The 26984-nt window shown below is 41.7% G+C and overlaps 1 protein-coding gene across 6 annotated transcripts in view; it reads right to left on the bottom strand.

Annotated features, from left to right (window-relative positions):
* Positions 1 to 26984, bottom strand: part of cep112 (centrosomal protein 112) — a 669222-nt gene that overhangs the window by 384295 nt on the left and 257943 nt on the right. For all 6 annotated transcript variants that reach the window (XM_068058509.1, XM_068058505.1, XM_068058504.1 and 3 more), the window contains 2 exons: positions 5460 to 5559; positions 1597 to 1715 (listed from right to left, as the gene is read on the bottom strand). In XM_068058509.1, coding sequence (XP_067914610.1) covers positions 1597 to 1715; positions 5460 to 5559 — 219 coding nt within the window. The remainder of the gene's footprint in view (positions 1 to 1596; positions 1716 to 5459; positions 5560 to 26984) is intronic.

Below are 26984 nucleotides of genomic sequence, written 5' to 3'. Positions count from 1 at the left end.
TAAATCCCAGTTTTGACCCCTCTGACCTTGCAATCAATCACCCCATCTCCATCCTTTCAATTCCAAAGTATTTGAATTTGCTGTCACCTACTAAGCTGTGGCCATCTTTCCCACAACTCCATGCTTGAATTTCTCTAATCAAGTTTCTGCCTTTGCCATAGTACTTGAACAGCCTTAACCAAAGTCATAGATGGCATCCTCTGTGACTGAGACCTTAGCAAATCATTCCTCCTCTCATCCTCTCAGCAGCCTTTGGCACGGTTGGCCAAAAAACCCCCATCCTTTTCCAACCCCTTTCCACTGTTGTCCAATTCATTGGGACTATCTTTGCTTTGTTCCACTCTTACCTATCCAATCGTGGCCATCTCCTACAATGGATTCTCTTTCCACCCCCACACCATTACCTCTAAGATCCCTCAAGGATCTATCTTCAGCATCCCACCTCCTCCTCTTTCTCATCTACATGCCTTCCCTTCAAAACATCATCCAAAGACATGTGATCAGCTTCCACAGGCAGAGTGTTGACAACCAGCTCTATCTCTACACTAACTCTTTCAACCCCTTCTCTTCCTCTGTGTAGTCAGACTACTTCTCCAACATCCAGTTTTCGTTGTCTCACAATTTCTTCCCATTAAGCATTGGGAAGACCAAAGCAATGGTCCATACCTTTGCCACGAATTCTATCCACCTTCTTGGCCATGTTCAGGTTGAACCAGACAGTTCACCACCTTGGCATTCTATTCCAATGCTTTGCGCAACAGTTCACTCAAACCCTGCTGCTCATATTCAATCCTGTACCAACTTCCACTCACCCATTACTCGATGATCTATATTGGCTCCCAGTCACTCAACACCTCTAATTTAAAATTTTCATCCTCAGATGTCCCAAAATTCCAGTGGGATGAATGTACAGAATTTAAAGATTCGACTTGTATTTTCCCCTTGTGTAAATATTGGCCATGTGAGCCGCATGGAAGATGGCAGGATCCCCAAAGACACATTGTACAGCGAGCTCGCCACTGGTATCAGACCCACCGGCCGTCCATGTCTCCGCTATAAAGACATCTGCAAACGCGACATGAAATCGTGTGACATTGATCACAAGTCGTGGGAGTCAGTTGCCAGCATTCGCCAGAGCTGGCGGGCAGCCATAAAGACAGGGCTAAATTGTGGCGAGTCGAAGAGACTTAGTAGTTGGCAGGAAAAAAGACAGAGGCGCAAGGGGAGAGCCAACTGTGCAACAGCCCCGACAAACAAATTTCTCTGCAGCACCTGTGGAAGAGCCTGTCACTCCAGAATTGGCCTTTATAGCCACTCCAGGCGCTGCTTCACAAACCACTGACCACCTCCAGGCGCGTATCCATTGTCTCTCGAGATAAGGAGGCCCAAAAGAAAGAAATATGATATCAGGTTAGAATTCACAGGCTATCTTATAGACTTCACAAAACGAAACCTGTTTGAAAATTACCATGGCCTCTGTTTTATTCCCTCAAATCACAGAACCAGGAAACTCTATCCACAAATCTGCACACACGTGGGCCATTAGAATAGTACAAGGAAAACAACTTAAATCTTCAAATATTTTAAACGTTTTACCTTTCTTTCCCAATCATTTTTTAAAGAATCAGCACTCTGCCCAGCCATCTTCTTCAACTCGGCAATCTGGTTGTCTTTACTTTCTCGGATAACCTGTGATTCACGAACCAGGCTCTGTACTGTCAAAATATATGAATAAAGGATTAAGAACACTGGATAAAGCAATGCTGAAAGTTATTTGCCACAGATGTGACCTTTTAGTAGCAGTATCATTGCCTCTGGTACCACTTTCTTGTTGTGTTGATTTTACAGTGAAATCTCCTCACTGAAAACTCATGACAACCAACGAAGTGTTGCTTCTTATCCCAGATTCTGCTTCATTACTGGTTCTAACTACCCACAGGAATGAGGGAAAGGATTTCTTATGATATAATGATATGCAATAAGAGGCACTGCTGCACTTATACATTCTGCAGACACAATTTGGGCGGCACAGTGGCTAGCACCGCAGCCTCACAGCTCCAGGGATCCGGGTTCAATTCTGGGTACTGCCTGTGCGGAGTTTGCAAGTTCTCCCTGTGACTGCGTGGGTTTTCGCCGGGTGCTCCAGTTTCCTCCCACTGCCAAAGACTTGCAGGTGATAGGTAAATTGGCCATTGTAAATCGCCCCTAGTGTAGGTAGGTGGTAGGGAATATGGGATTACTGTAGGGTTAGTATAAATGGGTGGTTCTTGGTCGGCACAGACTCGGTGGGCCGAAGGGCCTGTTTCAGTGCTGTCTCTCTAAATAAATAAATAAATAAAAATGTATAATTTGTATTTCTGTTACACTTATCATCTTTACTAATAATGTAAAGTTTAATATAAATTATGATTCAGTTTTAATCCCTACTTTGTAGCTAATTCCTTCAAGGTGCACTTCAATCTCGCCTTCTGTCCATGCCTCCAGGAGTTACACAATGGCAGTCAAGAGAAAATCACCTTTGGCTTTACCCCTCTCCCACATTTTATTGTGACCACCAGTCCTTAGCCTTCATGTGGCTCCTCCTGGCTAAGGTTTGGAAGTTGCTTTGTCAGGCATTCATAGGTGTAAACCTGCCTCCTACTACCGAATAGTGGAGTGCGTTTGACACAGAAACTTACTGCAGCATTTTAAGATGCATTGAGTTCTTATCAAAATACTTATATTTATTTCAGTCCTTTTTTTAAATATAAAATTCTTTTAATCTAAATTTGATTCTGCGGGTTCAGCATCATCAAGCATGTGAGCCTCCGCTCCTCATGTCCCAGATAACTAGGTACATTTGTAACGCGCCCAGAGATTGAATGGAGAACAAACTAAGACTAGCAGGCAGGTAGGTTAGACCCATCAGACTCCAATTCAGAGGATTTGAATTTACGTCCCAGCCTCAACCAATTTTTGACTTGTAATGATAGTTAGGCCGTCAGATGGTTAGCCATAGGATAGTGAAACACTCTGCCTATGTAACGGCTGGTGAGGTACTCAGTGTGAAGAGGGGATTTTTCTTCACAAGGACTGTGTCACACCTACCAATACTGTCATGGACAATACTGTCTATGACAGGTAGATTGGTGAGGTGTGTTTTTCCCTCTTTTTGGTTCTCTCACCACTTGGCAGATGTATTCTTCAGGACTCAGCCAGCTGTGATGCTACCGAGTTACTCTTGATGATGGACATTGAAGTCACCCAACCAAAGTACATTCTGTGGACAAAATGGAGGAGAAATGATTCATCAGCTGATGAAGGGCAATAGGTGGTAATCAGCAAGCTTCCTTTCCCATGTTTGACCTGATGCCATGAGATTTCATGGGGTCCACAGTCAATGTTGTGGACTCCAGGTCCACTCCTTCCTGACTGAACACCACTGTGTCGCCACTTCGGGTACGCCTGTGCTGCTTGTAGGACAGGACATACCCAGGGATGGTGATGGAGGAGTGTGGGACATTGGCTGTAAGGTACGGATTCTGTGAGTATCAGATCAGCCACAAAACCTTATCCTGTCTCCCACCTCCACATGAGCTGTAAGTACTGTTCGGCAAAAAGAGGTACTGAGAAGAAATAACACAAGAAATAAAAGTAGGAGATGCATATGCTAGAACTTTGCTTCTATTTAATTTGTCTGACGCAGGTACATTCCAGGTACCATTCCAAATAATATTATCCATGGACCCAGTGTAATATGAAGGTGCTCATCACCCACAGTAAGAACATGCCAAGAGCTCCAGAGCCAGGCAACAAACCCACACCAGTATGGTGCCAGCTAATAATTTCTACACTCTTGTGAAACACCTTGGGATGTTTAAAATGTGAAAGATACTATAAAAATGCAAGTTTTTGAATGCACAGTCAAGACCACAGATCCCCAGGAAGTTTCATCCTGGAATTTCTACATTTACACTACAAGCACAATACTGATTTATTTTGTGCCATGTTCACCTGTAATAAAGTGCAAAGATCAAAACCAAGGTTTATTGTGTTTACATGAAAACAAATGATGTTTTTAATTTAATCATATTTTTGGAGATAGAGCTGTTATTTGGCAGTACTCCAGTACAGATTCAATTTTGTTAATTTTGCAACAACTGTGTTACAAATTTAACCTTTTACTGAGGATGCCATCACTCATCAACAGGATGAAGCTTGTTGATCAATGCTCACCAGTTAAATTTAAAAATGCACAATTACAGCTTAAATGTAACTGGAGTGATTTCAATTCACATTGCAACATGATACTTGCATCTAGCATCACACTTCAAAAGTGCAGTTTTGATCTCCACATTTAAGAAAGGATATACTTGCACTGGAGGCAATGCAGTGAAGATTTACTAAATTGATCCCTGGGATGAGGGGGTTGTCCTATGATGAGAGGCTGAGCAAATTGAGCCCATATTCTCTGGAGTTTAGAAGAATGAGAGGCGATCTAATTGAGACATACAAGATTCTGAAAGGGCTTGATAGGGTAGAAGCTGAGAGAATGTTCCCAATGGTCAGGGAATCTAGAACACGGGGACACAGTCTCAGGATAAGGGGCCAATCATTCAGGACTGAGATGAAAAGAAATTACTTCACTCAAAGAGTTGTGAATCTTTGGAATTCTCTACCCCAAAGGGTTGTGGATGCTGGGATAGATAGATCTTTGGTCTCGCAGGGAATCAAGGAATTATGGGGAGCGGGCAGGAAAGTGGAATTGAAGCCCAAGATCAGCCATGATCATATTGAATGGCGGAGCAGGCTTGATGGGCCAAATGGTCTACTTCTGCTCTTGTGTTCTTGTGTTATGAGAAGAGAAAGAAAGCCAGTCATTTCCTGCAAGTTGTTGTGAATTTTACAACCTGGCCAGCTGTCAATCTAGGAAACTCACTGCAATAAGTTGATTGTAAGTGACCTCAGATTGTGCAAATTTAGACCACTCCCTCCACCTGCCCCCACCCTACAGGAGGAACCCAAGCAGTGGTTTTAAAATGGCAGGTCAGGTTAACACAGCTCTATCTTGGCAGATAGTAATACTAAATTATAGAAAAAATGGGCATAAGAATGTAATTCAAATTGAAGAAAAAAATCATCTTTTGGTTCAGATGATTAAAAAACTGCTTATGTCACTTGAATACACAGCAGACTACCTCCCTGAATAGATTCAGGATTCGGATGGAAAAGGGGGATGCTGATAACACCACGCTATGCAGTCATTCTTATATGGCCAGTCAGCCCCTTTCTGAACCCCTCAATTAGACTTTTATTTACATTACTTCCCACCTTAAAAGCCTAGTTAAAAGAAATTTCCTTCTTCTCTGCATCCCACTTAATTCGTATAAAAATATTCCAACTCAGCCTGTGTAAGAAGAGAAGCTGCTGCAAATAAGCATCATGTTGTGCCAGCAGCTGTAACTTTAACTGTGGATTACCTCTCTTTTCCAGCTTCTTATTCATCTCCTCTGCTTCCTTTTGCTTGTTTCTATACAATGTCTTTAGTTCCTCAATCTCATTATTTTTCCGGTCCAAAATCTGGAACAAGACAAAAAAAGTCTGAAAATCCAGCACAATCCTTTTTTCAAAAGGGGCTTTCCAACTCCAGTATATATCATATAGAAACAAATTAGTTCTAAGAAAAATTAAATAAGTGAGCAACATGAAAATAAAATTTAAAAGTTCCTTTGAAACAAGCGCTGATAGAAGTGGTTTGGGCATTGGTACATTGATAGGTGTGGTTAGGGTATTAATTTTAGAAACATTACAAATAATAGGTCAATCCAGCCAAAGACACAAATGCCACTGTAAATAAAACAGCTGTTATTTCCAAATTTATTTAATCTTCAGTATTGCTTTTTTTAAAGAAAAAATATTACACAGAAAGTGTAGAAAAACACCACTGCCAGAAGCTACAATATTTGAGAGAAAAATCATAAGTGAATGATGCCAGTCTATTATTCTGAAATAATGACATCAATGAGAGCACATGATGTACAAAAGTCCAGTCCTGAATTCAAATCATACACTTCCAACAAGAAGGGGGGATTGTTGGCTAAAAGTCCCCTCCAAATCATTTCCATGAAACCCCTTCCCCAGATTAACAACAGGTTCAATACTGAGCGTTTGATTAAGAAGCTGTTTACTTGAAAATCAAACTGTCCTATTTGTGACAGTCCTGAAGAGACAATTGTGGCAAAGAGCAAACACTTAAAAACAAAATACAAAAACTCCAGCAATTCTTTGTTCTTTTACCAAGAAACAAAGCAGGCTAGACTAATTTTTTTTAAATATACTAAATAGTAGTCAATGAGTCTTAGCTAATGAATCTATTTTACAAACTGAACAAACCTACAACATACCTATATTTAGAAACAAAGCTACATTTTTCACCTACATAATTTATTGGAATCAATATTCTCTCAGCAATTAAGTTGCCTGCCTCACCTTTTGCACAGCTCAGCTGCATGAACTTTTAAGAAACTTAAGCAACATTCCTGTAGCACGGTTGTTGCAAATGGGAACAGAACAGTCAGGTCGAAAGAGCCAGGAAGAGGAGGTGGGAAAGGAAACACTAGTTGAATAAACAAAAATTAAAACAAGAAATGCTGGAAATACTCAGCAGGTCTGGCAGTATCTGTGGAGAGAGAAGCAGAGTTAACGTTTCAGGTCAGTGACCCTTCATCAGGTCACTGACCTGAAACGTTAACTCTGATTCTCTCTCCACAGATGATGCCAGACCTGCTGAGTATTTCCAAAATTTCTTGTTTTTATTTCAGATTTCCAGTATCTGCAGTATTTTGCTTTTAATTGAACAAGAACCTTGACATGGCTTACTACATTTTAAAGCCACTATAGAAATGGAAGTTGTTGTTGTTGTTGAAATATATGCCTCGATTAAATGTTCTCTACTTGCTCCTGTCTACTGAAGAATATAAGTTAAATGTGTGATTTTAACCATTTTTCTAAGATTTGCCTATTCACAATATATCAGGAAGTTGGAGCAGTTTAGGGGTCAAAGGTAATGAAATCTTAAGGCTATTACACAAACACATTGATATTCTTGACATCTTTAACATTGCCTTACCAATCAAAAGTCTGATACCTCATAAATAAAACAGATACACCCGCAATATTGGTGTCATTAACGAGTCTGCTTCTGAAAGAAATTCTAAACTTCTGAAGGTCACATTTTGTATGTTTTTGAGAAATGATTTTGGGAATGCTCAGTACCACAGACAAGCAATTGCAGCCCTACTTTCACGGGGCCACGGTTTAACTTCTAAAGCTACCTGTCCACTAAGTCCACATTACACTGTTTGAGAGCAAACCTTGATTAACATTAAATGGAACTTATCACCTTAACTATGATGGTAGCACAGAGTGCCAAAATTATTGATACGCCCATAGACTCACACCACTGACATTCCAATTAGAATTACAGAAAGTACCAAGGCATCTGAAATTGTGAATTTGTGCACTTTCAAAAGGTTTTTTAAAATGAGAATAATGCAGGCAGAACAACTAGCCAAGGGTTAAATAAGCAGAAGTTCTTTGTGTTTGGCTGGCTTTTTCTTTAGTTTAGATTCTGCCTTTGATCAATCACCAAAAAGGAGTTTGTTGCCTTGAATCTAATTAATACCATCATGTCTTTGAAAGAAAAGATATTGCGCTAAGTTTGAAAGTTTACCATGTATATTGTGGAGAAAATAGCATCATTGTATTTTAAAGGTACAAGGTTTTGTATCTCATTGTAACCTGTGTGCATGTTCTCTGGGTAATGAACTGGCCTTCAGTGTAACCATTGCTGCTGGTTATGGACAGTTTCATTAAGAGTTGTTGAAATCCCACATTATAAGCCACTTGTATATGGCTCTAGTGCAGTTGGCTCCTGAGCAGGGGGCCTTTCATAGACGGCAATAATTCCAAAATAAACTTGCCAGATTCACTGAGGTTAGTGGCAAGGCTTTCACCGGATTACTTTGACTCCCTGCCTTAGTAAAACTGGCAAGTTTATTTTTGTTGTTACTTCCAATTGCACAAGATCTGGTGTGTCACAAGGTAGTGCCATTAACACTGCATTAGTCAATATAAAAATGACTATATTTAGGGTACAGTAAATTACCTATGAGGTTCACCATGGTTATTTAATGCATTTTTTTTTAATATACGAGGCAACAACAAAGTATAGGAAAGAGATTTCAGAAACCTGCTCCACATCAACCACTGACCAGAGTCTGCAATTATATTATAGATAGCTGCTTACTTACACAATTTCCATTCTAAATGCTTAGATAGGCAGTTTCAATGTAAAATATTGACATGAAAGCATGACAAAAAAATCATGACTTTAGATAATAAGTGAGTACGTACAAAAAATTTTTAATATATAGAAAAATTCTGTCCTTTTCCTACAGCTATCTAGTTTTTGCTGTATTTTCTATTAGTTTGGTCCAGGGGAATGGATTCTGAAAGCAACTTACGTATTTCATGTAACGCCCCCTAACTGAAGGGTACAGCTCAAGACATTAACCGATCACCAAAAATAACATGAAAAGACTGACTTGTTTCCTTTTCACTGCTATTACTTAAAACTTTAGCTTCTTTCTCTTTGATTTGTCTCTTCCGATTGTTTTTCCTTTCTTGCATGTGTTGACTCCATCACTGACACCGTCCCAGGGGCACTGTTTTCCCTCCAATATCTCATCCAGTATATTATTATTCATGTGTGAGTCTGTCAGGTTGTTCAACTGTGGGGCATATTCTGACGTCCACCCATGCACAGTTTTTCTGAATAACGGTCAGAAACAGGAACCCCAACTAATTTTCCTTTCCCTAACAGAGCACTGTAGTAAAAACAAGAAATGCTGGAAATACTCAGCAGGTCTGGCAGCATCTGTGGAGAGAGAAGCAGAGTTAACGTTTCAGGTCAGTGACCCTTCATCAGAACAATATAGCCAGTTGGAGCACCGCCATTGCAGCTGTGGCTGGGAACAGCTAATGAGTTGTTCTGTTTAATTCCAGAAGTTAAATTCTCAATGTACTTTCAATGTTGTGTATATGTGAACACGGTCTTGTGCTCTGTAGTATTCGACTAATTAGGCTGAAGTATCACCTGTGCTTTAAAGGCATTGAATTTTACAGCACCAAGGAACTGGTCAGTACATTGCACCTGTGGGAGATCTCTGAAAAAGCGATCTATTTAATCCCCTACCATTTTAAAAACAAATGTGGATGTAATTTAAACCTGTACATGCTCTGATTTGTGTTTTGCTATTTAATTTACCTAAGTAGGTAAAGACATCAATTCTAGTGTGCAGTTTACTATAGGTCGGATAGTTGGTAGTCCAAGGTGTCGTACCTTCTACAAGGTAGGCTACAATAAGCTGTACCTTCCAGGTACTGCTTGAATAAAAAATTGCAACAATGGTGTTCAATTGTTATTATGGGGGAAAGGTTGTGAGGGTGGTGGGGGAAGGCTAGAAAAAAATCCCAGTCCTGAATTATTTCTGAATATGATTCTGAGAGGGAACAAGAAGCACTAGTGTACACTTATAACTGATAAGAATCGATGTAGTGCATTACTAATGCTTTGATTAGTCATTTACACCTATACACACAGCGTTTCAAAAGAAACAGTGCGGCACAGTGGCGCAGTAGTTAGCACCGCAGCCTCACAGCTCCAGGGACCCGGGTTTGATTCCAGGTACAGCCTGTGTGGAGTTTGCAAGTTCTCCCTGTGTCTGCGTGGGTTTTCTCCGGGTGCTCCGGTTTCCTGCCAAAAGACTTGCAGGTTGATAGGTAAATTGGCCATTATAAATTGTCACTAGTATAGGTAGGTGGTAGGGAAATATAGGGACAGGTGGGGATGTTTGGTAGGAATATGGGATTAGTGTAGGATTAGTATAAATGGGTGGTTGATGTTCGGCACAGACTCGGTGGGCCGAAGGGCCTGTTTCAGTGCTGTATCTCTAATCTAATCTAAAAAAATCAAAGAGCGCTCACAACTGCAATGCCTTTTAGCAGACATATAATTTATTTTAGAATAAAGAAAAGTTGGTGGAGTGGGGTGAGGGGGGGGGGGGTGGTGGAGAGAGAGAGAGAGAGAAAAGAAAGGGTAAAAGCAAAATCTACCTTCAAGTGAAAAATAAATTATCCAGGAGTCAATTGGAATCTAATAACATAATTTGGTCATAATATCCAATAGCTGCCATGTTATGGCAAACTGCATACTCTGAAAACTATAAATAACGCAATGTGTTCATGCTCATGTGGCAAACACTTTAAATTTTAGAGAAATGGAGTGGTATTTTAGTACCAAAACAATAGCTCAAACTGATCTTAAAAGTACTGGGAATGAAGAAATGTTTTAGGCAATACATAATTTATGAAACTTAAAAGATAAGGTTTAGAGCAGGTAATTAATAGCTAGAAACATTCAGATTTTAAATGCTTGAAAAAGAAACAAAATAACAACGCAAGGAAAGTGCACCTCAGATAAATACAGTGCAGTCAGACGTAAACCTGCTGTCATTTTGGTCATAAATGTCCAATGGTAACTAATACTACCAGCTAGTCACCAACTATTCCTTGGCTCTTAGTAAACAGTGATACTATGTAGAACATATCTACCAGAAGTTTGAAATTATACTATTAGTATACTTTATATTCCAGCATGGAGCCTCAGAGAACAGATGTGTAGGTCACAGAATTGGCTTTATAATGTTACATTTCTGTCTCCACCTGGACTTGCATTAAGCAAGGTGCCACACTGGAGAGCCCTGCAAAACTACTCCTGATATCATAAAGCAAAAAAACAGTGAAGATACTTGGAGATCATAGGAACCTATCGATATACAGGATCAGAAAAGCCCACTGTGGCCCAGCTCACCAGTCCCAAAATTCAAGACATAACTGCTATATTCTACCTCATACCTTTCAATCGCATCTTTCATTGGAAATCTGTGAATCTCTCTTGAATTTGCTAAGACTATCCTCCTCCATTATCTCCCTGGTAGTCCGTTTCATACATTCATTATCTTCGGATTAAATATAAACTGTTTGTTCATCCTCCAATGATCAAAGTCAAAAACAATAATAATTGTAGATACTGTCCCAAAAATGATATAAGGGTACACTTTCCATCAAAAGTAATCGGACCTGTTCTTGTCTCACAAATTCTTGCGTTCCAATAAGTGCTTGTGCCGACAAATCCTAAGAACTTACAATGTAGAACATAGAAAATTTACAGAAGGAGGCCATTTGGCCCATCGTGTCTGTGCCAGCCAAAAATGAGCAATCCAGTCGAATCCAGCTTTCCAGCTTTTGTTTTTTCTATTCCTTCATGGGATGTGGGCATCGCTGGCTAGGCCAACATTTATTGCCTATCCCTAAGGCTTGGTCTGTAGCCCTGTAGGTTACAGCACTTAAAATGCTTTTAATGCAAGTATTTTTTTTAAATGCTATCAGTTTCTGTCTCTACCACCCTTTCAGGCAGTGCAACCCAGACCTGCATCCTCTGGGTGAAAACATTTCTCAACTCTCCCGTTATCCTTCTGCCAATGACGTTAAATCTATGCCCACTGATTATTGACCTCTCCCCTAATGAAAATAGGCATTTCCTGTCCACTCTACCTACACTCCTCATAATTTTACACACATCAATTAAATCTCCACTCAGCCTCCTCTGTTCCAAAGAAAACAACCATAGCCTATACCATCTAGCCTCGTTGCTAAAACTTTCTACTCTTGGCAACATCCTCATAAATCTCCTCTGTACCATCCTAGTGTGATCACATCTTTCCTGCAATGCGATGACCAGAACTGTACACAGTACTTTAGCTGTGGCCTAACTAGTATTTTAGACAGCTCCAGCATAACCTCCCTGCTCTTACATGCCATGCCCGAGCTAATAAAGAAAAGTACGCCAGGATAGTTTCCTTTTATTGGCCGAGGCCTAGACTATAAGAGGAGGTAATGCTAGAACTGTATAAAAAACTAGTTAGACCTCAACTAGAGTACTGCATACAGTTCTGGTCAACGCATTACAGAAGGATGTGATCACATGAGAGAGGCTACAGAAAAGATTTACTAAGATGTTGCCAGGAATGGAGAATTTTAGCTGTCGAGAAAGATTGGATTAGCTGGGTTAGTTTTCTTCGGAACAGAGGAGGCTGAAGGGAGATTTAATTGAGGTATAAAATAATGAGGGGCCTAGATAGAGTGAATAGGAAGGACCTATTTCGATTAGCAGAGAGGTCAATAACCAGGGGCATAGATTTAAAGTAATTGGTGGAAGGATTAGAAGAGAGTTGAGGAGAAACTTCATACTCTGGGGGTGGTGGGAGTCTGCAACTCACTGCCTGAAAGAGTGGCAAAAGCAGAAACCTTCATCACATTTAAAAAACACTTGGATATGCACTTGGCGTGCCGTAACCAACAGGGGTACAAACCAAGAACTGGAAAGCGGGATTGGACTAGATAACTCTTTTTCCACCGGCATGGACATGATGGGTCGATTGCCTCCTTCTGTGCCACAAATCTTTCTATCTCAATGGAGCCTGTGGAACCCCCATCGGAAACTGCCTTCCAGTCTCAAAACCATCTGTCGACTATTACACTTTGCATTCATCCACTGAGCCAAGTCTAAATCCAACTTTCACTTCACTTACCCTTGGATCCCATGGACTCTTACATTTTGCACAGACTCGGTGGGCCGAAGGGCCTGTTTCAGTGCTGTATCACTAAACTAAACTAAAATACACTACCCTCATTGATTAAATTAATCAACTATAAATTAAGACAATATCAATTATTAAGCATAAAACTAAAGCCAATTTGATAATTTAATCATATAGTTACAAATCGGTGTTCAATGAATCAAATCAAATCTAGGGATAAATTTAAAATTAAATATAAAGGGATAGCAACACTAAAGCGTTCTGAATTTTACAGTAAATTAAAATCTGAGGTATGTAGGTAATAAGAGTTTATTTTATTTTTTTTAATTTAGAGATACAGCACTGAAACAGGCCCTTCGGCCCACCGAGTCTGTGCCAACCATCAACCACCCATTTATACTAATCCTACACTAATCCCATATTCCCATCACATCCCCACCTGTCCCTATATTCTCCTACCACCTACCTATACTAGGGGCAATTTATAATGGCCAATTTACCTATCAACCTGCAAGTCTTTTGGTGGTGGGAGGAAACCGGAGTACCCGGCGAAAACCCACGCAGACACAGGGAGAACTCGCAAACTCCACACAGGCAGTACCCAGAACTGAACCCGGGTCGCTGGAGCTGTGAGGCTGTGGTGCTAACCACTGCGCCACTGTGCATTTGAGTTAACTCCCTATAAAATAAAGTGACCTCAGCAAAAGGGAAGCAGCTGATTGGTGAGAGACTGGTGAGTCTGTATTTATTTGTCTTAAATTTATTTCTGTGAAGTCAGTCAGTAGTCCAATAGATAGAGGAATGGCAGGGCATCTCAGTCCCAAGGAGTGCACATCCTATTCCATGTGGGAACTCCAGGATTCTTTGTGTGTCTTGGACAATGACATGTGTAGGATGTGTTGTCAGCTAGTGCAGCTCGAGCTTTGGGTTTTGGAGCTTGAGCAGTAGCTGACGTCACTATGTTGAGAGTTCCAAGGACAGCATGTTTCTGGATATGGTCACCCCACAGCTTAAGGGTTTCCATTCAGAGAAGGAATGGGTGACCACCAGGCAGTCAAGGAAGACCAGGTAGATAATGCAGAAGTCTCCAGAGTGCATCTCGCTCTCCAAACGATATTCAGATCTGAATACTGGTGGCAGTGATGGTTCCTCTGGGGAGTGCAGCCAGAGCCAAGTCCACGGCACCACAGCTGGCTCAGCTGTACAGGGTACAAGAGGAAGATTGGGAAAGCAATAGTGACAGGTGATTCTACAGTTAGGGAAACAGGTGTTTGAGGCTGCAGACATGAATCCAGGATGGTATGTTGCTTCCCTGGCACCAGGGTCAAGGACGTCACTGAGCTGCTACAGAACACACTGGAAGGGGGCACTTGAATAGCTAGAGGTCGTGGTCCACAGCGGTGCCAACAACAAAACGTCCTGCATGTACATTTTAGGGAGCTAGGAAAGAAACTAGAAAGCAGTACCTTAAAGATAGTACTCACCGAATTATTTTCAGTGCCACTGCTAGCGAGTATAGAAATTGGAGAATAAAGCTTGGCTGGATAGATGGTGCAGGAGGGAGGGCTTTAGATTCCAGGGACATTGGGACCGGTTCTGGGTGAGATGGGACCTGTACAGGCCGGACGGGTTGCATCTGATAATATCCTTGTGGGGTGGTTTGCTACTGCTATTCGGGAGGGTTGAAACTAACTTGGCAGGGGGATGGGACCAGGAGGTAACATTAGAGAGGAAAAACAAGGTGCACAAAGAATTGGGAGGGACAGTCAGCACTAGAGTAAGAAATAGTAAGGTATAAAGTGGGTCAGAGTAAGAAGGAATGTAATTAAGTCTAAATTAGGTTTACTATGCAAATATGTGAATGTACAGAGTGTGGTAAATAAGGTGGTGAGCTGCAGGGGCAGGCCATGTGGAAATATGATGTTGTGCCAATAACGGAGACCTAGCTCAAAAAAGGGCAGGACTGGGTATTAACTATTCTAGATACAAGGTGTTCAGGAAAAGTAGGGAAGGAAAGAAAGGAGGAGAGGTACCAGCATTAATTAAGGATAGTGCTGGAGAGAGAGGATGTCTAGAGGGGTCAAGGACAGAATCTATTTCTTTAGAGCTAAGAAACGATAGAGGTACCCATTATACGACTGTGTGTATTCTATAGGCCACCAACCAGTGGGAAAAATATAAGGGAATAAATTTGCAAGGGAAGTACATCGAGGTGCATCAACTATTTTCTTTCTTTTGGGCCTCCTTATCTCGAGAGACAATGGATACGCGCCTGGAGGTGGTCAGTGGTTTGTGAAGCAGCGCCTGGAGTGGCTATAAAGGCCAATTCTGGAGTGACAGGCTCATCCACAGGTGCTGCAGAGAAATTTGTTTGTCGGGGCTGTTGCACAGTTGGCTCTCCCCTTGCACCTCTGTCTTTTTTCCTGCCAACTACTAAGTCTCTTCGACTCGCCACAATTTAGCCCTGTCTTTATGGCTGCCTGCCAGCTCTGGCGAATGCTGGCAATTGACTCACACGACTTGTGATCAATGTCACACGATTTCCTGTCGCGTTTGCAGACGTCTTTATAGCGGAGACATGGACGGCCGGTGGGTCTGATACCAGTGGCGAGCTCGCTGTACAATGTGTCTTTGGGGATCCTGCCATCTTCCATGCGGCTCACATGGCCAAGCCATCTCAAGCGCCGCTGACTCAGTAGTGTGTATAAGCTGGGGGTGTTGGCCGCTTCAAGGACTTCTGTGTTGGAGATATAGTCCTGCCACCTGATGCCAAGTATTCTCCGAAGGCAGCGAAGATGGAATGAGTTGAGACGTCGCTCGTGGCTGGCATACGTTGTCCAGGCCTCGCTGCCGTAGAGCAAGGTACTGAGGACACAGGCCTGATACACTCGGACTTTTGTGTTCCGTGTCAGTGCGCCATTTTCCCACACTCTCTTGGCCAGTCTGGACATAGCAGTGGAAGCCTTACCCATGCGCTTGTTGATTTCTGCATCTAGAGACAGGTTACTGGTGATAGTTGAGCCTAGGTAGGTGAACTCTTGAACCACTTCCAGAGCGTGGTCGCCAATATTGATGGATGGAGCATTTCTGACGTCCTACCCCATGATGTTCGTTTTCTTGAGGCTGATGGTTAGGCCAAATTCATTGCAGGCAGCCGCAAACCTGTCGATGAGACTCTGCAGGCACTCTTCAGTGTGAGATGTTAAAGCAGCATCGTCAGCAAAGAGGAGTTCTCTGATGAGGACTTTCCGTACTTTGGACTTCGCTCTTAGACGGGCAAGGTTGAACAACCTGCCCCCTGATCTTGTGTGGAGAGCCCTTTCCTATCCTGAGTGGTGTGAAACAGGGCTGTGTTCTCGCACCCACACTTTTTGGGATTTTCTTCTCCCTGCTGCTTTCACATGCGTTCAAATCCTCTGAAGAAGGAATTTTCCTCCGCATCAACTATAGAGTAATTGTAATGGGGACTTTAATTGTCCTAATATAGTCAGCAAATAATAGTGTAAAGGACAGATGGGGCAAGAGTTTCTAAAGGGTGTTCAGGAGAATTTTCTACATTGGTATATTTCCAATCCAACGAGGAAGGTGGCATTGCTGGATCTGGTTCTGGAGAATGAGGTGGGACAAATGGATCAAATGTCAGTATGGGAACATTTAGGGGACAGTGATCATAGTATCATAAGGTTTAAGTTAGCTATGGAAAAAGGACAAAGAGCAATCCAGCATAAAAATAAATAAATTGAGGGAGGGCCAATTTAAATGGCGTGAGAACGGATCTGGCCCAAGTAAACTGGAATCGAAGACTGGCAAGCAAAACTGTTTTGGCAGGCTGCCTTTAACGAGGAGATGGCTTGGGTACAGTCGATTTACATTCCCAGGATGTTGAAGGGTAGGACAAACAAAGCCAGAGCTCCCTGGGTGATGAAAGAGATAGAGAGTAAGATGAAGCAGAAAAAGGGGTGCATAATACAGATGCCAGGTTGAATATACAAGTGAGAACCAGGATGAATATAGAAAACTCAGAGGGGAAGTGAAAAAAGAAATAAGAGCAGTAAAAAGAGATTATGAGAAGAGACTGGCCGCCAACATAAAAGAGAATCCAAAAATCTTCTAAAGGCATATGAACAGTAAAAGTAATAGAAGTGGGGATAATTAGAGACATAAAAGGAGATTTACGTGTGGAGACAGAATGTATGGCGTACAAAATCACTACTTTGCATCTGACTTTACCAAGGAAGAAGATGCTGCCAAAGCCTCAGTGAAAGAGGAGGTAGTTAAGAACATAGGAATAGAAGCAGGCCATTCCACCGGTCGGGACTGCTCCACCTTTCAATTAGATCATTGTTGATCATCTACCTCAACAGAGTACTGAATAACTATCTAGAGACACTGTCTAGTTGAGACTGTCTACTTGTCTTGTTGACACACTGGATGGGCTAAAATTGATAGAGAAAGGCAGGCTGTACTTTAAAGGTGTTAGTCTACCAGGACCGGATCAGATGCATCTGAGGATACTGAGGGAAGTAAGGATGGAAATTGCAGAGACATTGGCCATAATCTTCCAATCCTCCTTAGATACAGGGATCGTGCCTGAGGACTGGATATTTGCAAATGTCACACCCTTGTTCAAAAATGAGTTTAAAGATAAAAAAAAGCAACTATAGGCCAGTCTGTTTAACTTGGTGGTGGGAAAGCTTTTAGAAACAATATGCCGGCACAAAATTAACTGTAACTTGGACAAAGATGGAATAATTAAGGAAAGCCAGCACAGATTTGTTTTGGGCAAATCATGTTTAACTAACTTGATTGAGTTTTTCGATGAAGTAACAGGGAGGGTTGATGAGGGTAATGCAGTTGATGTGGTGTAAATGGACATCCAAAAGGCATTTGATGAAGTGCCACATAACAGGCTTGTCAGCAAAGTTGACGCACGTGGAATAAAAAGGAGAGCAACAACATGGATACAAATAAAAGCAAAATACTGCGGATGCTGGAAATCTGAAATAAAAACAAGAAATGCTGGAATCACTCAGCAGATCTGGCAGCATCTGTGGAAAGAGAAGCAGAGTTAACGTTTCGGGTCAGTGACCCTTCATCGGAACTGCATGGATACAAAGTTGGCTAAGTGAATGGCCAGATGTTTTTTGGACTGGAGGAAAGTATATAGTGGGGTTCTCCATGGGTCGATATTAGGACTCTTGCTTAGCCTATGTTAATGACCTAGATTTGGGTCTGCACAAAATTTGCACATGACACAAAACTTCAAAGCACGGTGAACTTTGAGGAAGATAGCTTTTATAAATATTTTCATGGGATGGGAGCGTTGCTGGCAAGGCCAGCATTTGTTGTTCATCCGTAATTGCCCTCGAGAAGGTGGTGATAAGCTGCCTTCTTGAACCACTGCAGCCCATCTGGTATAGGTACAACTACAGTGCTGTTAGGAGTTCCATGTTTTTGACCCAGCAACAGTGAAAGAACGGTAATATAATTCCAAATCAGGATGATGTGTGGCATGGAGGGGAACTTGCAGGTGGTGGTGTTCCCATGCACCTGCTGCCCTTGTCCTTCTAGGTGGTAGAGGTCATGGGTTTGGAAGGTGCTGTTGAAGGTGACTTGGCAAGTTGCTGCAGTGTGCTAGTGGTGGAGGCAGTGCCGATCAAGCAGGTTGTTTTGTCCTGGATGGTGTTGAACTACTTGAGTGTTGTCGGAGCTGCACTTGTCCACCCAAGTGGGGAATATTCAATCACACTCCCAACTTGTGCTTTGAAGATAGTGGACAGACTTTGGGCAGTCAGGAGGTGAGTTACTTGCCGCAGAATTCCCAGCCTCTGGCCTGTTTTTGTAGCCACAGTATTTAAATGGCTGGTCCAGTTAAGCTTCTGGTCAATGGTAAGCACAAGGATGTTGATAGTGGGAGATGCAGTGACAGGAATGCCATTGAACATCAAGGGGAGATGGTTAGATTCTCTCTTGTTGGAGATGGTCATTGCCTGCACTTGTGTGGCACGAACCTTACTTTCCACTATCAGCCAAAGCCTGACTCTTGTCCAAATCTTTCTACACATGAGTACGGACTGCTTCAGGATCTGAGGAGTCTTGAATGGTACTGAACATCATCAGCAAACATCCCCACTTCCGACCTTATGATAAGAGGGAAGGTCATTGATGAAGCAGCTGAAGATGGTTGGGCCGAGCACACTACCCAGAGGAACTTCTGCAGTGATAACCTAGAGCTGAGATGACTGGCCTCCAACAAATATCTTCCTTTGTGTTAGGTATGACTCCAACCATTGAAGCATTTCCCCCTGATTCCCATTGACTTTAATTTTGCTAAGGTTCCTTGATGCCACACTTGGTCAAATGCTGCCTGGATGTCAAAGGCAGTCACTCTCACCTCACCTCTTCTGTCCATGTTTGAACCAAGGCTGTAATGAGGTCTGGAGCTGAGTGCCCCTGGCAGAACCCAAACTGAACATTGGTGAGCAGGTTATTGCTGACTGTTCCATCAAGCTGCACTTAAATATATCACCCTCTTTGTCCCTAATAAGCCCCACCTCACTTCTTTTCCACACTATCACGTAGGTCCCAATGTTGTAGCTGTACTGGAACAGCTTGCCTTGGGGTGCTGTTAGTTCTGGAGCACCAGTCTTCAGTAGTACAGTCGGGATGTTGTCAGGGCCCATAGCCCTTGCTATATCCAATGCCTTCAGACTTTCTTGATATTACATGGAATGAACTGAATTGGCTGTAGACTGGCAGCTGTGATGCTGGGGACCTCAGGAGGAGGCCAACATGGATCATCAACTTAGCACTTCTGGCTGAAGATGGTTGCAAATGTTTGAGCCTTGTTTTTTGCACTGATGTTCTGGGTTCCCTCCTCATTGAGGATGGGGATATTTGTGGAGCCTCCTCCTCTGGTTATCACCATTCATGACTGGATGTGGCAGGACTGCAGTGCTTTGATCTGATCCATTGATTGTGGGATCATTTGGCTCTATTACATGCTTCTTCCGCTGTGTACCACGCATGTAGTCCTGATTTGTAGCTTCACCAGGTTAGCAGTCATTTTTAAGTATGCTCTCTTGCACTCCTCATTGAACCCAGGTTGATCCCCTGGTAAAGTGAGGGATATGCCGGGCCATGAGGTTACAAATTGTGGTTGAATACGCTTCAGCTGTTGCTGTTGGTCCACGGTGCCTTATCAGGGTCAACCTGTTCCTCTTTAAATTCCAGATGTTGTGCTAAAGTCTCCACTATTTCTGCATTTTTAGTCCCTGCTTTTAACTCTGTCTTTAACTCTTTTGCCTACGCCATCAAGCTAACCTTTGTTGATTGTTGCAAAACACTCAGAGATAAATCTTCCCATCCCAGAAAGGTCTTAACAATTGACACAGCCATTCTCCTTCTCAATAACTACAGTAAAATTCAACTTGAAATCTTGTCCGCTTAAACTGTAGCAAATCCCAACGTACCCATCTCAGTTTGTGGATTTGAAATCTCGCCATACCCCCCAATTTGTTACAATCCTGTTAGGGACTGTTAACTTTTAAAAAGAGAAAGTCGAATTCCCAGTTATTACTGAAAGAACTACGCTACAAGATTTCACGTTTTAAACAAAAAAAACTTTACTGTAGAAGAGTTAAACAAAGCAAAACACTACTAACAACACTACAATTTGGAAACATTTAGATTTTAAACTTAACATCTGAACAGAACATGAAGTCATATGCTATAAACTCTAAATCTCAAAAGAACATTCCTATTCGACTGTTACTTCCACCCCAAGAATTTCCCTATAACGTTACAGGATCTTGGAAGTTTGTTCACTACTCCTGGGACCAATCCAAAGTGTACCACAGTTCTTATGAATTCACATTGATTTCCTTTATTCCTTAGTTATTTTCTGAAGGACCAGATCTCCCAGATCTGGACTTCCCAGCTTGAGTTCAGGCCTGCCTCAAAACAGATACGCCCTGGTTCCCGATGGCCTCTTTGCTCCCGAGTCCAATTGACTTCCAAAAGCCAACTGCTTGTCCGAAGCCAGCAACGTTCTCAAAAGCCACTGCTTGTCCAAAAGCCAACTGACTGTGTCAGAAAGTACACAGATCAAAAAAACAAGACACCCCCTGCATCATCTATCTGCATAGCAATGTGGTACAGGTGGGATGTCCCATATAGCAATTTAAATTAATTATTTCCATCTCCAAATCTACTCTTTAATCTGGGAAATCATATGAATAATCTAAACCCCTGACTGAGGTAGCTGCTGACACACTGTCTGCATCAACAAGAGGGGTTGCCATTGTGTAGGGTCTTTATACTTCCCAATATGACCGTACTAAATAAACATGGACCACCCTTTGATTTATAACCACCCTTCCACCTACCCAGCTTAATTTCCTTAAACTAAATCCAGAACTGCCCCTTCTCTTATTGTACTTGCTATATACTAGCAAAATAAATTCGTCTGAATTTTAAGAATTCTGTTCCCTCTTTTACACTGATTTTATCACACTTAATATTCTTTTTTCTTTTGGGCCTCCTTATCTCGAGAGACAATGGATACGCGCCTGGAGGTGGTCAGTGGTTTGTGAAGCAGCGCCTGGAGTGGCTATAAAGGCCAATTCTGGAGTGACAGGCTCTTCCACAGGTGCTGCAGAGAAATTTGTTTGTTGGGGCTGTTGCACAGTTGGCTCTCCCCTTGATACTTAATATTAGCATAGTTGAAATCCTCTACTATTACTACCCTATTGTTTCTGCACTTCTCTGTAATTTGCTTACATATTTTCTCTATCTCCCTCTGACTGTTTGGACTGTTTACTACCAGCAGTGTGATTGCTCCTTTTTTTGGTTCCTCAGTTCAACCCATATGGCCTAATTTGGATGGTCCTTCTAGTATATTATCCCTCCTCAAAGCTGTGATTGTTTCTTTAACCAATATTGTGAACCATTGCCACCCGCCTCCACCACAACGCCCCCCCCCCCCACCCCGGCTTCCTTTTTTATGTTGTCTGAAAACCCTGTAACCAGGTATGTTGAGCTACCATTCCTGTCCTTCTTTAAGCCATGTCTCAGTAATAGCTATGATATCATACTTCCAAGTGTCTATCCCTGCCCTCAGCTCATCTGCCTTATTCACTAAACTAGACTAAGGATAGAAGTATAAACTCATCATTGAACAACTCCTTTGTTGTCCATTTTCTAGCCTTTGTCTTCGCTGCCCACCATACTCACCTAGTAATTTCCTGCCTTCCATTTTCAGCTTTGCTTTTCTCCCTCCTGAATCTGTGCTCAGGTTCCCATTCCCCTGCCAAGCTAATTTAAAACTTTCCTGACAGCACTCGCAAGCCTCCCGTTAATATTATTCTTAAAATTATAAATGAAATCACAATACTACAAAAGGAAACATGTGAGGTTTTCCCAGTAAAAAATTTAATCTGTTATATACACCTATTACTTCCCAACAACCGATGCAGAAGATAATAGGAGTCATTATTCATTTGTGCTATATCCATGTAGGTCTGCACTGAGAGACTGCGTTTGTTGGACTGTGCAGAGAGTATCAAATGTACTTCACCTGTGCTCTGCATCTGCAAAACAGAAAAGGATCTTTCGCCAGATTCATCTGTCCAAAGCATTCTATGCGGTCACTAGCAAAAAAAAAGTTCAGCTGAATAAAAATTACAACCTGCACATCAAAGCTTAGCCAGTAGAGGGTCAGAGTCTTGTCCTGCTTTGTACTGATTCTCACCAGGCCAGACACAACTGGTCATCATCTGTGGTAGATATACTCAGACTAAGTTTAATATGCCCAAGATGTACCTGAGCAAATATTAGCATCAGACAACGAAGTCTTTGATGTGAGGGTAGGAATCTGCTTTTAGCACAGGAACTTCCTGCATGTTGTTAGTGATTGAAGGAACCCCAACCCTAAGTCTTACAGTCTACAACTGTAAGAAATAACCTGTTGCAGCATCTGTTAAGTGTGAGACCCAAAACAGGAGGCCTGTAAACTAAATCATCCTGCCACTCTTTTGGAACTTTGTTGTATTGAATTATCACAACAGATCAGGCCACACTACTTGCGAACTACTTTCACTTGCGAAGCCAGACTCAGATGAAGACTGCGTTTAATATTTGTTTCCATGAAGATAAAATTATCCCTTCAATAATCCACCAGTTTTATTTAGCATTCTGTGTCCTTATCACTCTTCCCCAGAGACTCTATAATTAGGCCGTTTTTTAATGCCTTTAGTGCTAGGCAGAATGATGTGATGCTTTAATGTGGTTTTACAGAAAGCCATTATTTTAACAAAGCAATTGCTTATGTTATGACCTCATTAAAATACGAGATATGAACACCCAGACCAATTTAAAGAATTGCACAAAATTTCAGGTTTTAGCACTTTTATTATAACAATCAAATTAAAAGAAATCCTCATTAAATAGTACTTTATAAATGGCTGATAACCCGAATTACAAAGAAAGGTGTTTTCTTTACTTATTAAAATACTTGAAAACCTCACAACACACTTCTATGTTACACAGTCCTCTTTGATAGCGAAATCTTTGCGGTTAAAAGTTCCAAAGTCCTCTCAGTTGCAATGGGTTGGATCTCCCAGATCTTGCTCAAAGGAAATGTCCTCGTTACTCACCTCTTTGGCACTTTCGACCTGGACGTCTGTGAATAAGGCGATTCCTGGGGATCCTGTTGATGTTTTACTTCTCTGCGAACCTTAACTTCTAAAACAGGTTCAAGTCCTCACAGCCTTTTGCAGTATCAATTTTTTCCTGAAAGCAGGTGCTCCCTCTCTCTCCCTTGAGGCTGCCACAGCTGGTTGTCTTCCATTCTTACATCCTCTCCTGAGACTGCAACTGCTGGTTTCCTTTCTTACAGCTTCTCTGCCTTCAGAAAATCTGTTAAATCTATCTGCAATCAAAAGTCACTGTCCTTTTCCAATATGCAAAGCCCACAAGTTAGGTTTCAGCAGCGCTACCTGGGCCTTCCATTGTTTCCAGATGTTAGCAGCTGCCATGCATGCTCCTATGCATCCTCAGAATCACTGACTCCTTGTTTACAATCCGAAAGTTTGGGAGAGCAAAACCCATTGTTCTTCATGTGTTATACCCCTGCAGTCTCTGTTTTTCAAAAATAAATCTTTGATCTGTATTCTGTGTTGTCCTGGTAACCATGACTTCTGTCATTAAGCAGAGTTGATGTAAGGTCACCTGACCTCTCTATTTCATCCTAAACTTGTAAAAGATCAGTTTTTAAAGCATAATCATGTTACAAAATCCAGCATTCATAACACTTAGTATTCCCAGCATCAAAAGTTAATAAGAAATCTTTGAATTAAACTAAACTAGGCCATTCTGTTTAAAGGAGATACTGGTGTTTTCCTTTGTTAAAACCTGTATGTATTTTAATTATGGGTGTTTTGCTTCATATGGATAACCTGCTTCTATCGCTTACCAGTGCCATGGTTACTTGTATATGCCAGCCTATCAGGCGCGTGGGTATATGAGACCTGCCCTAGTTATAAATGACACCATTTCTCTATTGCCCAAGTTTATTTTGGGATTTTAAGGAAGATTAAAAATGATCTGCATGAGCAAACTGACACGGTGAACTGGATGGTTGCAACACCATTTTTTTTATTCTTACATTCCCACAATAAAGTTCAATGCAGTGTGATGAATTTTATTAATAATTTAGGAACATGTATAATTATTGAATAAAAGCTAATACTGCAGAAGCAAGAGGATAGGGTTCCAAGTCACTCCATTCAAAATAACTCCTGCAAATTGACTAAGTAATGGCATTGACAATATAGTGATATTTCACACATCCAATTATTGAGAATATATATATTACACACACACAAATATATCATTCATCATCATTTAGGCTGTGCTCATCCACCGTAGGATGTTACCCTCCTCATGCCTTTTCCATTTATCTCTACCCCTTTCTGTTCTCACCAGTGTGGTCCATAGGTATGATAAGTCATCTCTCAATCTTCTTCTCGGTCTCCCCCTTTTCACGAACAAACGAATGAGGAGCAGAAGTAGGCTATTCGACCCCTCGAGCCTGCTCCGCCATTCAGTAAGATCATGGCTGATCTGTTTGTGTCTTGAATTCCACACTCCCATCTACTCCCGATAACCTCTGACTCCCTTGCCTAGCAAGAATCTATCTATCCCCGCCTTCAAATTATTCAATGACCGTGCCTCCACCATCTTTTGAGGCAGAGGGTTCCAAAGTCGCACAACCCTCTGAGAAAAAAAATTAGGGCGACCCCTAATTTTAAAACAGTGCCCCCAGTTCTGGACTACCACACAAGAGGAAACATCCTTTCCACATCCACATTGTCAAGACCATTCAGGATCTTATAAACTTCAATCAAGTCTCCCCTCACTTTTTTAAACTCCAGTGAAAACAAGCCCAGTCTATCCAACCTTTCCTTATAAGACAACCCACTCATTCCAGGTATCAATTTAGTAAACCTCCTCTGAACCACCTCGAACACATTCTCATCCTTCCTTAAATAAGGAGACCAAAACTACACACAGTATTCGAGATGTAGTCTCACCAATGCTCTGTATAACTGAAGAATAATATCTTTGCCAGTTCTGATGAAGGGTCACTGGCCTGAAACATTAACTCTGCTTCTCTCTCCACTGATGCTGCGAGACCTGCTGAGTATTTCCAGCATTTCCTGTTTTTATTATTGAAGAATAAGATCCTTACATTTATTTTCAATTCCTCTCCTAATAAAGGATAGCATTCCATTCGCCTTCTTTATTACTTTCTGTACCTGTGTACTAACTTTTTGCGACTCATGCCCTAGAACACCTAGATCTCTCTGCACCTCGGGGCTCTGCAGTCGTTCTCCGTTTAAGCAATACTCTGCTTTTTTATTCTTCCTGCCAAAGTGAACAACTTCACATTTTCCCACATTATACTCCATCTGCCAGATTTTTGCCCACTCACTCAACCTATCTATATCGAGCTGCAACCTCATGTTCTCTTCACAACATACTTTCTTACCTATCTTTGTCTCATCTGCAAATTTAGCTACCATGCCATCGCTCCCCTCATCGAAGTAATTGATATAAATTGTAAAAAGTTGAGGACCCAGCACAGATCACTGCAGGACTCCACTCGTCACATCTTGCCAATCAGAAAAGGACCCATTTATGCTTACTCTGTTTTCTGCCAGCCAGCCAATCTTCTATCCATGCTAATACGTGACCCACTACACCATGAGCTCCTACTTTGCGCAATAATCTTTTATGTGGCACCTTGTCAAATGCCTTCTGGAAATCCAAGTGCAGGTCAACGGGCTCCCCTTTATCCACAGCACATGTTACACCTTCAAAGAGCTCCAATAAATTGGTTAATTGTGATCTCCTTTTCACAAAGCTATGCTGACTATTCCCGATTACCTTGAGTTTTTGTAAGTGCCCAGCTATAGCCTCCTTAATGATCAATTCTAACATCTTCCCCATGACAGATGTCAAGCTAACTGGCCTATAGCTACCCGTTTTCTGCCTCCCCCACTTCTTGAATAGAGGGGTTATATTTGCTATTTTCCAGTCTGATGGAACCTTTCCAGAATCCAGCTAATTTCGAAAAATTAACACCAACGCATCTACTACCTCATAAGCCACCTCTTTTAAGACCCTGGGATGAAGCCCATCAGGACCCGGGGACTTATCAGCCCACAGCTTCATCAGTTTGGTCAGGACCACTTCCCTGTTGATTGTAATTTCACCAAGTTCCTCTCTTCCTTCCACCTCCTGATTTACAGCTATTACTGGAATGTTTTTGTATTCTCTATAGTGAAGACAGGAGCAAAATATTTGTTTATTTCATCTGCCATTTCCTTAGTTCCCCATTCACACCTTAGAGGTCCAACACTCACTTTACCTAATCTTTTCCTTTTTAAATACCTGTGGAAACTATTGCTATCCGTTTTTACAGTTCCAGCTAGCTTCCTCTCATACTCTAATTTCTTTCTCCTGATTAACCTTTAGTCATTCTCTGCCGTTCTTTATATCCTGACCAATCATCTGACCTGCCACTCATCTTTGCGCCTTCTCCTTCAGTTTGATGCTTTCTTTAACTTCTTTAGTTAACCGCGGATGGTGGGTCCTCCCCTTTGAATTTTTCTTTATAGTAGGAATATACTTATCCTGAGTATTCTGAAATATCCCCTTGAATATCTGCCACTGCTTCTCTATTGATCTATCTCCTAGCCGAGTAACCCAGTTCACTTC

The sequence above is a fragment of the Heterodontus francisci genome, chromosome 26, assembly GCF_036365525.1.
Source record: "Heterodontus francisci isolate sHetFra1 chromosome 26, sHetFra1.hap1, whole genome shotgun sequence".
Classification (NCBI taxonomy): Eukaryota; Metazoa; Chordata; class Chondrichthyes; order Heterodontiformes; family Heterodontidae; genus Heterodontus; species Heterodontus francisci.
Note: the sequence above shows the minus strand (reverse complement) of the source record. Positions and strands in the feature narration are given on the sequence as shown.